The 12,579-nt window shown below is 49.0% G+C and overlaps 1 protein-coding gene across 7 annotated transcripts; it reads right to left on the minus strand.

The window, feature by feature from the left end:
- Nucleotides 1-9: 9 nt before the first annotated feature.
- On the minus strand, nucleotides 10-12,313 carry ACBD4 (acyl-CoA binding domain containing 4). Of its 7 annotated transcripts, none has more exons than XM_016193709.2 (9): nucleotides 12,195-12,313; nucleotides 11,622-11,742; nucleotides 11,465-11,549; nucleotides 11,132-11,252; nucleotides 10,856-10,942; nucleotides 10,515-10,585; nucleotides 10,343-10,424; nucleotides 8,042-8,184; nucleotides 10-1,555 (listed from the first exon to the last, which is right to left on the minus strand). In XM_016193709.2, the coding sequence occupies exons 1-9, from the start codon at nucleotides 12,274-12,276 to the stop codon at nucleotides 1,439-1,441; spliced, it is 909 nt and encodes a 302-aa protein (XP_016049195.1). In that variant the 5' UTR covers nucleotides 12,277-12,313; the 3' UTR covers nucleotides 10-1,438. The 7 variants fall into 7 exon arrangements, with proteins under 7 accessions (XP_016049195.1, XP_007535794.2, XP_060059348.1 ...); XM_007535732.3 differs by having other exon boundaries at nucleotides 10,343-10,427; XM_060203367.1 differs by having other exon boundaries at nucleotides 1,417-1,555; nucleotides 8,042-8,224.
- Between the last annotated feature and the right edge of the window lie 266 nt (nucleotides 12,314-12,579).

Genomic DNA, 12,579 nt, shown 5'->3' on the forward strand with positions numbered 1-12,579 from the left:
ATTACTCTATTAGATGAAGATAGCATTTTTATTTCACCAACAAGGCAACACAGGCTCAGCGTATGTTCTTGCTTAGATAACATAGCTATTTATACGTGAATTGGGAAACTGTGCTACTTGCCTGGGTCCCTCTCGCACTGCCCTGCTGTTGTCCATCTTAGCACAAGTCCGTAACCCTGTGCTAGACTTCGGAGCAGCGGGGCCGGGACTAGAGTACTTGCCATTTGAGGACTGTCAAAGTGACCTTGGGGGTACCTGTTGAAGCAGTTATCAGGGACTGACTGCAGGGACGCTAGAGTTTAAGGATCTCAGAGGGGCATTCAGAGCAATCTCTCATCCTGGGGCTCAGCTGGGGACCCTGGCCTCTGAAATACCGACACTAGGAGGCGCTCTGAGTGGCAAGAGCCCTGGGCGACAGAGACGGCATGGGCCAGAGGAAGCTATGGCCGCCAGGCAGGGGACAAATAAGCTCGGAGGCGGAGCAGCTTGGCAGCCACCCGAGTCCCCGGGCCAGTGTGCACGCGGGCTCTGCCCTCCGAGCCCGGAGACGGGACGAGGCTTCCCCTCCGGAGGGGCGCTGGCCACTTCCGGAGCAGGCTCCTCGGGACCCCAACCCTGACTAACGCGCGAGCCGCCGACCATTTCTGCGCAAGGGGAGGGCGGCCCCGCCCAGGTTCCTTCCCTCCTGGTGCATCAGCGCCAGGCCCTCGCGACGAGGAGGGGCTGTGGGTTCGCGCCCTCTCTCCGGGCGCCTGCGCCCCCCACCCCGCACAGAGGCCTCCGCCTTCCCTTCTCCTGGCCTGGGAGGAGGCCGAGGCGGCCTCTCCAGACCTGGGACCGGCACTGGGGTCGGGGGCAGGCGCGCCCGGCAGTTGGCTTCCCACATCACTCCTGGGTGTGAGGGGCAGGCAGCAACAAATCCAGTCGTCATTTTATTTAGTGAGATATTCATTTATAAGTGAATCTTCGGTGAAGATGTCCTGAGTGGCGGAAGGAGGGAAGCTCCCCTTGTGCTGGCCTGCAGGCCTCCCAAGCCCGCGCACCACGTCCTTCCAAGGCCCAAGTCCCAACTTGCCCAAGAGCTGAGCCCCCGCGGGACCGGCTGCAGTCGAAGCAGTCAGGTGACCCGGAGGGTGGGGAGGGCAGAGGCTGAGACCTGGCGGCCCCGCCCTTGCAACCTAGAGCCGGGTCACGCACCCCTACAACAGTCTCCCGAAGGAGCCAGGGTGGCTGTGGAGGAGGGACGGAAGCGCCAGTGTGAAGCTGCATGGAAGGGTGGGGTCTTATCCGCGTCCCCCCCAGTAGGGGAGGGGAGCCAAGGCAAACACCAAGGGGGGTGATTAATGTTCTTTTAAACTCCAGGAAGGCTCAGTGCACAGCAGGGCTGTGAGCTCATAGCCTCCTTCCAGGGCTGCAGAGACCAACCACTCATGGAGAGTCACCTCTTCTGGGTCCGAAAGTGTCGGAAGAGCCACTGGACGATGAAGGGCCACAGGAGGAAGAAGAGTAGGGTGGGACCCGAGAGTCTGAGGGGCCAAGGCTGGTCCCTGGGCCTCTGTAGCCAAGAGAGAGAAAATCAGGGGCCCAGTCCAGACATCAATGCAGATTGAAACTTCTTCCTCAAGTCAATGGAAATTTCTGCCTGCCCAAGATTGTGAGGACTGGGGCAGAGAGAACCCTGCCTCTAAACCTGTCATTGCAAGGGCTCCTAGTGTGTCCCAAATACCTTCCACCCTTAGCACCACCCCCCACCATCCCTACCAATCCCCAGGTGCCAAGGCTGTAAACTGTAGGGGCCTCAGGACAATTATCCTGAACACAACCTGAACTCTGCAGATAGTAAAGGATATGTCACATTTGTCAAATGGAGACCCTGGGTGCTCAGACTATAGTTTCTAAATATCACCCTTGGAGAAGTGACTGGTCCCAGGGGTGAATGTGGAGCCTTTTGTACCAAAAAGCACAAAACTTTAAAGATTTTTATCAATCATATTATAGGAATACAGGCCGACCTAAAAAGATTAAAATTGTGACAATTTGAGGATCAAAAAGTAGGGATTACACTACACTGATACACTGAATTTTTGTGAGAGAAGTGTCTCTCAATGTCTGGGTGTATCTACCCATACATTGCATAAAAATGTCAAAAAAATTCAAAAATAAAATTTTTAAATGGCCACTGTGGAGTTGTGCAGGTATCGAGCCACAATATCCCTTGTGGATAAATAAATAAGTAAAATCCATAAGTCCATAATGATATTCAAAAGAGAGAAAGTTGGAAATTTGCTACCATTGAGATGGCTTGATAAGTGGTCCAGGAGGTGACACAGTAGCTAGAGTGTTTGACCCTCAAGTATGAGGTTCTGAGTTTTATCTCCAGCAATACATGTGCCAGAAAATGATGTTCTGGTTCTCCCTCTCTCTCTCTTCCACATTAGTAAATAAAAGTTAAATTAGGGGAGTTGGGTGGTAGCACAGCGGGTTAAGTGCAGGAGGGGCAAAATACAAGGACCAGCATAAGGATCCTGGGTTCGAGCCCCCGGCTCCCCACCTGCAGGGGAGTCACTTCACAAGTGGTGAAGCAGGTCTGCAGGTGTCTTTCTCTCCCCCTCCTCTCTCCATTTCTCTCTGTCCTATCCAACAACATCAACAACAACAATAAAAACAATAACTACAACAATAAAAACAACAAGGATAACAAAAAGGAATAAATATTTTTAAAAAGTTAAATTAGGGTGGGGATAGATAGCAAAATTATTATGCAATGAGACTCTTCGTGTCAGAAACACTTAAATTCCTTTTTTTAATTTTTTTTACGCCAGAGCACTTCTCAGCTCTGGTTTATGGTGGTGTGGGGGATTGAACCTGGGACTTTATAGACTTAGGCATGAAAGTCTGCATAACCATTATGCTGTCTACCCTTAAATTACCTTTTGATACAGCACTATATTTTAGGGAAATCCTACATGATTAGGGAAACTACAGAAAGTGACAGGAGAGGAATGTTAGAATTTAAAAGTCAACATTTTTTGTAACCACTTAACAATTTATTAATCCAAGCAAAAAGTATCTATCAACTGTAAAAACATTACAAAATAAAAATCCAAATGCTAAGGAGACAGCATAATGGCTATGCAAACAACTTTCATGCCTAAGGCTCTGGCTCTGAGTTTCCAGGTTCAATCTCAGGCAACAACCATATATGCTGGGAGCCCATATGGTGGTGCAGAAGGTTAAGCACACATGGTAGAAAGCACAAGGACCAGTGTAAGGATCCCAGTTCCAGATCCCAGCTCCCCACCTGCAAGAGAGTCACTTCACAAGTGGTGAAGCAGGTCTGCAGGTGTCTGTTTTTCTCTCCCCCTCTCTGTCTTCCCCTCCTCTCTCAATTTCTCTCCTATCCAATAACAATGACAGCAATAACAACAATGATGACTACAATAAGGGGGGAAAAAAAAGTATATGCTAGAGCTGAGCGGTGAGTGCTCTGATGACAATAAATAAAATAACTTTTAAAAATATTTATTTATTCCCTTTTGTTGCCCTTGTTTTATTGTTGTAGTTATTATTGTTGTTACTGATGTCAGATGGGGAACCGGAGGGTTCGAACCGGCATCCTTTGCGCCACCTGCACTTAACCCGCTGTGCTACCGCATGACTCCCAATAATAACTTTTAAGATAAAATGAGGTTCAGGGCCCCGACTCCCCACCTGCAGGGGAGTCGCTTCACAAGCAGTGAAGCAGGTCTGCAGGTGTCTATCCTCTCTGTCTTCCTCTCCTCTCTCCATTTCTCTCTGTCCTATCCAACAATGACATCAATAACTACAACAATAAAACAACAAGGGCAACAAAAGGGAATAAATAAATATTTTTTAAAAAGATAAAATGAATTTGTGTGGCATGTAGAGTTGACAGGGAACTGGATATTCTTTGCAAGAAGGGAACATGGCCTTACAATGGTGGGGTTAGACTATCACCCTACCCCATGGCAGTGGTGTGTCCCCTTATGGGAAGAACAGCACATCTGGCCATATGAACTAGCCATGAGGATATAATTAAACCTCTAAAAGGGAGCGTTCTATGGGACCACTGGCACACTCTCTACAGTAGCAAGGAAGTAAGACTGACTTCAAAATAAAAGTAATAAGAGTCTTATAGGACAGGGGGCCGGAAGCAGCACGTGCTCCTGAGCCAGACACAGATGTTTTTCGGTAAGTAGGAGATGTGGATAAGGACTACATGACGATATGGCGGAATTATGTGTGATACAATGCAGTTTTAACTAGGGGAGATGATGTCAGTATTTCAAGTATATGTCTTTTTTTTAAATTATATTTTATTTTTAAGAAAGATGCAGAGAGAGAGAGACATACGCATACACACAGAGAAAAACACCAGAGCACTGCTCAGCTCTGGCTTATGGTGGTGTGGGGGATTGAACCTGGGACTTATGAGTCTCAGGCATGAGAATCTGTTTGCATAACCTTTATGCTGTCTCCCCACCCAAGTGTATGTCTTTTAAATTATCAACACATGAAAATCAGTTGGGGGGGGGGACCTTGAAGGAATGAGGGTTGAAAGATTAGCCACTGTGCACCTGAGGAAACTCCTGCCACCCTGGCTGATACCTACAATGCTTAGGGAGTCAAGGGTGACCTGAGTGATCTGCTATATCCAGTAACATAGCTTTCTCTTGTTCCCATCATCCCAGATTTCTATGAAGAGACCCATTCACAATTAATGGTGCTTGCCAACTTTGAGATATATCCTGGGTTTACTCCCAGCTCCATTACTCAGAGTTAAGAATAACAAGAATATGGGGGTCAGGCACAGTAGGCTAAGTGCACATGGTGCAAAGCACAAGGATGGGCCTGGAGTAAGGATCGTGGTTCAAGCCCCTGGCTCCCGAGCTGCAGGGGGCTCGCTTCACAGGTGGTGAAGCAGGTCTACAGGTGACTATCTCTTCCCCCTCTGTCTCCACTCTCGATTTCTCTTTGTTCTATCCAACAACAACAGCAATGACAATAATAATAATGATGACAAGGGTAACAAGGGCAACAAAATGGGAAAAATGGCCTTCAGGAGCAGTGCAGGTACCGAGCCCCAAGCAATAACCCCGAGGTTCTGAGGTCCCAGGTTCAACCCCCTAGCACCACCATAAGCCAAAGCTGAACAGTGCTCTAATGTTTATCTATCTACCTACCTCTCATTAAAAATAATAATAATAATAAAGAGCGCCAGGAGGTAGTGCACCTGGTTAAATGCACATATTATAGTGTGCAAAGACCCAGGTTCAAGCCCCTGGTCCTCCTCAGGGGGAAAGTCTCACAAGGGGTGAAACAGGGCGGCAAGTGTCTCTCTCTCTCCCTATATCCTTCTTCCCTCTCAATTTCTCTCTGTCTCTATCCAATAATAAACAACATAAGATAATTACAAATAACAAGAATAGAAAAACACAGGTAGAACCTGAAATGGAATTGGCATATCGCACCAATGTAAAAGACTCTGGGGTGGGTGGGTGGGTGAGAATACAGGTCCATGAAGGATGATAAATGACATAGTGGGGGTTGTATTGTTAAATGGGAAACTGGGGAATGTTATGCATGTACAAACTATTGTATTTACTGTTGAATGTAAAACATTAATTCCCCAATAAAGAAATAAATTAAAAAAATAATAATGGCAAAAAAAGAATAGAAACAATGAACCCCATGCAAGAAAGCCTTCCTTATGCGCTGGGCACTGCCAAAGCACCCGTATCTCTAGTCCTCACAGCAGTTGTAGGAGATTCGTCCAGTCCGTGTGCTCTTGGGTTAAGTTCTTCAATCTCTTTTTTAAATTTTTAAAAAACTATTTATTTAGTGGAGGGTAGATAGCATAATGGTTATACAAACCAATTCTCATGCCTGAGACCAAAGCCTCGGGTTCAGTTCCCTGCACCACCATAAGCCAGAGCTGAACAGTGCTCTGGTAAAAAAAAATATATATATATATATACACACACACACACACACACACACACACACACACATATATATTTATTGTACAGAGACAGTCAGAAATCAAGAGGGAAGAGGGAGATGGGGAGACAGACACCTGTGGACCTACTTCACCACTCATGAAGCTTTTCCCCTGCAGGTGGGGTCTGGGGGCTCAAACTTGGATTCTTGTGCATTCAACCAGGTGCACCACCACCCCATCCTCTCCTCCCATTTTTTTTTTCCACAAGAGCACTGCTCAGTTCTGGTTTATGGCGGTGTTGGGGATTAAACCTGGGACTTTGGAACCTCAAGCATGAGAGTCTCTTTGCATAACCATTATCCTATTTACCCCCAACCTGTTCTTGAATCTCTCTAAATCTTAATTTCTTTTCTTAATATTTTATCTATTTATTGTTGTAGTTATTATTATTGATGTCATTGTTGCTGGATAGGACAGAGAAATGGAGAGAGGAGGTGAAGATGGGGGGGGCGGGGAGAGACACCTGCAGACCTGTTTCACTGCTTGTGAGGCAACTCCCCTGCAGGTGGGGAGGCGGGGGGCTTGAACCTTACGCCGGGTCCTTGTGCTTTGAGGCGACTCCCCTGCAGGTGGGGAGGCCGGGGGCTTGAACCTTACGCCGGGTCCTTGTGCTTTGCGCGACATGCGTTTAACCCACTGTGCTACTGCCTGACTCCCTCTAAATCTTAATTTATCTGCAAAAGAAACTGAAAAGAAAACCTATTTCATACAACTAATGTATGATTTAAACGAGAGACTACAGGGAGTTAGGTGGTAGCGCAGCTGTTGCAAAGCCAAGGACCTGCATGAGTATCCTGGTTTGAGCCCCTGGCTCCCCACCTGCAGGGGAGTCACTTCACAAGCAGGGAAGCAAGTCTGCAGGTGTCTGTGTTTCTCTCTCCCTCTCTGTCTTCCCCTCCTCTCTCCATTTCTCTCTGTCCTATCCAACAATAACTACATCAATAACCACAACAATGTTAAACTACAAGGGCAACAAAAGGGAGTAAATAATTTTTTTTTTTTTTTTTTTAATATATTTATTTTATTTATTTATTCCCTTTTGTTGCCCTTGTTGTTTTATTGTTGTAGTTATTATTGTTGTTGTTGTTGTTGGATAGGACAGAGAGAAATGGAGAGAGGGGGAGAGAAAGACAGACACCTGCAGACCTGCTTCACCGCCTGTGAAGCGACGCCCCTGCAGGTGGGGAGCCGGGGTTCGAACCGGGATCCTTACGCCGGTCCTTGTGCTTTGCGCCACCTGCGCTTAACCCGCTGCACTACAGCCCGACTCCCCAATTTTTTTTTTTTAATGAGAGACTACGGGAGTCGGGCGGTGGCACAGCGGGTTAAACGCACGTGGCACAAAGCGCAAGGATTGGCATAAGGATCCTGGGTTCGAGCCCCCGGCTCCCTACCTGCAGGGGAGTCGCTTTGCAATCGGTGAAGCAGGTCTGCAGGTATCTATCTTTCTCTCCCCCTCTCTGTCTTCCCCTCCTCTCTCCATTTCTCTCTGTCCTATCCAACAATAACTACATCAATAACCACAACAATGTTAAACAACAAGGGCAACAAAAGGAAAAAAAAAAAATGAGAGAACTACAATTAGCTTGTGTTTGCCACATAGCCAGGGCTCCAGAAAAGGCAGCTGCTTTTCATTTTGCAGAAGCCAAGGTATACGGGACAAGCAGATCTAGGTTTGAAAGGGAGACAGTGAAGAATGCAAGGGCTAACTTGTTTTTGAGGGCACCAACTTGAAATCTGGCCACAGAAGTCCTGACTGAGGGACAAGGGCTACCAATCCCAAAGGAAGTGTAGACACACCCTTCAAAGCCATGGGAATCAGTTTTCACGTTCAGTTTCTTCCCTTCTAAGTAAAGGAAAAGAAGGGGGCCCATGAGATAGCTCATCTGGGAAGGTGCCTGCTTTGCCATCCCTGTAAGATCTAGGCTTAAGCAACATGACACTGAAGAAAACTTAGAAGCTGAAGCATCTTTCCCGATCTCTGAATAAGTCAGTCCAGAACATTGTAGGGGGACTCACCTGCTTAGGTGGGGGGCTGGGCACACTCTCCAGGCTCTGCAGCCTCCGCTGGACATCCCTCATGCTTTCCTGCAGTGCTCGGACTGTCCCCACCAGCCACGTCTCCAACTCCTGGGGCCCCAGTGGCTGGCCCTCCAAGTTCTCTGCAGAGCAGACACATGGGGAAAGGAGACTGGGGGAGAGCTGTGGCAGGCGAGAGTGGGGGATGGAGGGGGCAGTTCTATGGAAGAGGAAGACTTGAGCGAGATCCCTTGTCCTGGGTGTGACTCTTACAAAGCTCATCCATGTGGCAGACAGGATGCCAAGGAGTCTGAATCTCACCACCACCACTTAGCATGCAACTCTTTGTAGTCAGTAAACTTTCTAATCTTCCTTTTTGTTAAATTATTATTGGATAGAGACATATAGAAATTGAGTGGGGAGGGGGAAGTAGAGGGGAGGGGAGACAGAGAGACACCTGCAATCCTGCTTCACCACTCCTGAAGCTTTCCACCTTCCACCCCCGCAGGTGGGGACCAGGAGCTTGAACCTGGATCCTTGTGCACTGCAATGTGTGTGCTTAACCAGGTGTGCCACTGCCTGGCTCCTGTCAGTAACTTTTCTGAGCCTTATTGTGTCAGATGAAAATTAGGGGAAGATAGCCTTTTCCTCATGGAGTTGCTCACTCAGGGCTACTTATGAAAGTGCCCTCTGTGGTCTGGGAGGTAGCACAGTGGATAAAGTATAAGACTCTCAAGCAAGAGGTCCTGAGTTCAGTCCTTAGCAGCACATGTTCCAGAATGATGCTGTGGTTCTCTCTCTTTCTCCTTCTCTCTCATAAGTAAATAAATAAACAAACAAGGTAGGGGGACAGCATAATGGTTATGCAAAATGACTTTCATTCCTGAGTCTCCAAAGGTCTCAGGTTCAATCCCTAGCACCATCATAAACCAGAGCTAAGCAGTAGTGCTCTGGTCTTTCTTTTTGTATCTCTCTCATTAAAATATTAGAAAAAATAATTCAAAGAATAAAATTAAAATAAGTAAGTAAAACACTAAATTAAAATAAGACAGGGGGCCAGGCGATAGTACACCATGTTAAGAGCACATGGCACAAGTGCAAGGATCAGAGGAAGGATCTGGGTTCAAGCCCCTGGCTCCCCACCTGCGGGGGTGGAAGGTGGCTTCATAATCAGTGAAGTAGGCCTGCAAGTGTCTATCTTTCTCTCCCCCTCTGTCTTCTTCTCCTCTCTCAATTTCTCTCTATCCTATCCACAACAGCAGCAATAACAACAACAGTGGCAAGAAAATGGGAAAAAAAAATAGCTTCCAGGAGCAGTAGATTTGTAGTGTAGGCACCAAACCCCAGAAATAACCCTGGAGGCAAAAAAAGGGAAAAGAAAAAAAAGTATCTCTCTCTCTCTTTTTTTTTAAAGACTTTCTTTTTTTAAAAAAACTTTTTTATTTTATTATATTTATTTATTTTCCCTTTTGTTGCCCTTGTTGTTTTTATTGTTGCTGTTGTTATTGATGTCATTGTTGTTGGATAGGACAGAGAGAAATGGAGAGAGGAGGGGAAGACAGAGAAGGGGAGAGAAAGAGAGACACCTGCAGACCTGCTTCACCACCTGTGAAGCGACTCCCCTGCAGGTGGGGAGCTGGGGGCTTGAACCCGGATCCTTACTCTCCAGTCCTTGTGCTTTGCGCCACGTGCACTTAACCAGCTGCGCTACCACCCGACTCCCAAAAAGTATCTCTTATGGGAAGGTCTATCCTTTGAAAATCCCAAACTGGAGACCCAGAGGAAGAGAGAGAGACAGAGACAGACAGCATGACTCCCAACACTATGTGGCTATAGAAGAAAGCTGGGCTAGGACTCAGGTGACCTTGCTCAGTCCCTGCCCTGGGAACTCTGGCCAGGATACTGTCTTTTTCCTTTTTTGGAGGAATTAATGGTTTACAGTCAACAGTAAAATACAGTAGTTGGTACATGTGCTTAACATTTCTTTAACCCTCCACCTAGGTCCTCCTCCACTATCAAGTTCCAGGACCTGAACACTTCTCCCCATCCCAGAGTCCTATACTTTGGTGCAATATACCAGATTCTGCCTTCTGGTGACTGTCAGCAAGAGGATGGGTGGGGACTTTGCCCATCCAGGCTAGTGTCTGGCAGTTTGGCAAGCCTTCCTGGGCAAAGGTTGCTTTTTTCAGTGCCCAGAACTGGACTTTCACTTCTGGCATCAGAAGGCAGTTAGGGGAAAGGCTGGGTCACCAGAACTGCATGCAAGGGCATAAAGGGGGTAAAAGGTCGGGCGGAGCTCACCTTTCTCTGGGAGAGGTGTGGGGCTGGGGCTGGCTCTGGTGTCCAGCTCTCCTCCCGGGGCTCCCCTCTGCTCTGCCCAAACCTGCTGAGATGAGGGAGACAAGAGTTGGGTGGGGTGGAGCAGCCAAGCACTGTGGATTATAGAAGGGGAATGGGGGGGGTTTTCACTCACCAGCTCTGGCTCTAGCTGTTCCAGGGAATCACAGAAAACCTCGGAGTCCAGGTCCCTGGCCATCTGGGACTCTGAGGAGAAGGCAGGGAGCATTAGTGACAGTGAGAGGCTGTAGATTCAGGGGAGAGCTGAGCAACTGGGCCATAGGAGCCATAGATGAGACCCAGAAGTTAAGCCCTAGAATAGGAACCACTGGCCTTGGGGCACAAGGAGGGCACAGTGAACATGGGCATGAAGTATGATGTATACAGCATGGCCCCTCGCCTTATCCTCTGCCAATAGGTCCCTCTACTCTCCTCTGGCTAGATGTGGCATTCTGGCCCTCTTGCCCAGGTACTGACCTGGGATTGGAGGTATGGAATCCTTGGAGTTGCATGGGGGCTCTGGGGCAGTTCCAACACCTCCATTCAGCACCTGTTCTTTCCAACCTGTGGAAACACAGCGCCCCATGGGGGAGCTGGGAAGAGGGCAGCACCTCTCTCAGATCAGCCACTCCTCCCACTCCCCACTAGACATGGATTCTCCCACAGGTTAGGCTCCTTACAGGGATATCACCCAGAGCCTTCTGCCTTGGTCCTCCCTCCCAGAGAGTATAACTCCCCACCTGGGGGCCTGACCTGTGACCCTTCTCAGGAAGGGTTCTGGGGGCCTCGGCATGTCAGGGATCACCTGGTACAGGGGCTCAAAGTAACCAAACATGTCCTCTGCCATCTCACCCAGGGGCACTGTGTCGATCACCTGTAGGACAGGGGCATGCTGGGAAGGGGCTGGTCCCTTCCACCATGACCCTCCTAATCCCCCTTCATCTGGGTAGCTAGGAACCGGGGCAGACAGGCTTGGGGGCACATCTGTAAAAGGGTACCTTCCATAGCCGTGTCAACATGCAGCGGACATATTGGGGGTAGCCCTGGAAGAGTGGGGGCAGTGCCACCTGGCTGGGAGCCCACTACCTTCTGAGCCACGAGCTTCATCTCCGTGATGTAGGCGGCCATGGCCTCCTCCCTGCTCATCTTGCCCAGGCTGTTCCAGGCGTCCCTGAGAGACAGAGGGCTGTAAGAGGGCTGACTGGCGGCTGAGGCTTGTTGGCTTGACTGGTGGGGCGCTCACCACTTATATCGTCCAATGGGGTCCCAGAAACCAGGCCGGGGCACCAGGCAGGGCCCCATGGTAGCCTGCTTGTAGTAGCTGTAGAATCGTAGCATTTCTTCATAGGAGGGGCGGTAAGAGCCTGGGCAGGACGTTGAGAAATGGAGGACAGAGCATCACCCCCAGCTCCACCAGGATGGAGGTGGGGGAAAACCTCTCTTGGAGGTACTGCAGAGGATAAGGTGGACTGGGAAAGCTGGACTGGGGCAAGAGGCAGAGGGGAGGCCAGGTGGGGTCTTTTCTGCAAGCATTGTAGCGCCTCCTCCCAGGCAGACCCCAGGTTTTGTGCCCTAAAGAAAGTGCAAGTCCCCATGCCTCACCATTTTTAAAAAAATTTACTTATTCCCTTTTGTTACTCTTGTTGTCTTATTGTTGTAGTTATTATTGTTGTTGTTGATGGTGATGTCGTCCTTGTTGGATAGGATAGAGAGAAATGGAGAGAGAGGGGAAGACAGACGGGGAGAGAAAGACAGACACCTGCAGACCTGCTTCACCGCCTGTGAAGTGACTCCGCTGCAGGTGGGGTTGCCTTACCATTTTTAGGCAGGTTCTGAATGACGCTGACGGCCGCCTGGAACTGTTTCTGGCAGTCCTGTTCTGAGCTGTCGGTGCCCATTCCCAGCTGCTCTGAGCCCGCGGGGCCGGACTTCAGAGCAACTCTGCAAGAACAAGGCGCTGTGTGAGCCCGCCTGCAAGGTCTACCCGCACACACCTCCGGAAATCATCAATTCACTTTCCAGAAAGGCAAGCTAAGCTCGAAAGGCCTCAGTGCAAACTAAGCTCTGGAGAGGCCTGGAGTTAGGAAGAGTCCGCTCCTTCCCAGCCCGCAGAGGCGCTGGGGGGGGGGGGGGGGCGGCGGAGGTCGACGTGGGCAGCAGTGCCCCTTCCAGGTACACATCTCCAACTTCCAGACAGGTGA

This window comes from Erinaceus europaeus, chromosome 12 (assembly GCF_950295315.1).
Source record: "Erinaceus europaeus chromosome 12, mEriEur2.1, whole genome shotgun sequence".
In the NCBI taxonomy this organism is placed as follows: Eukaryota; Metazoa; Chordata; class Mammalia; order Eulipotyphla; family Erinaceidae; genus Erinaceus; species Erinaceus europaeus.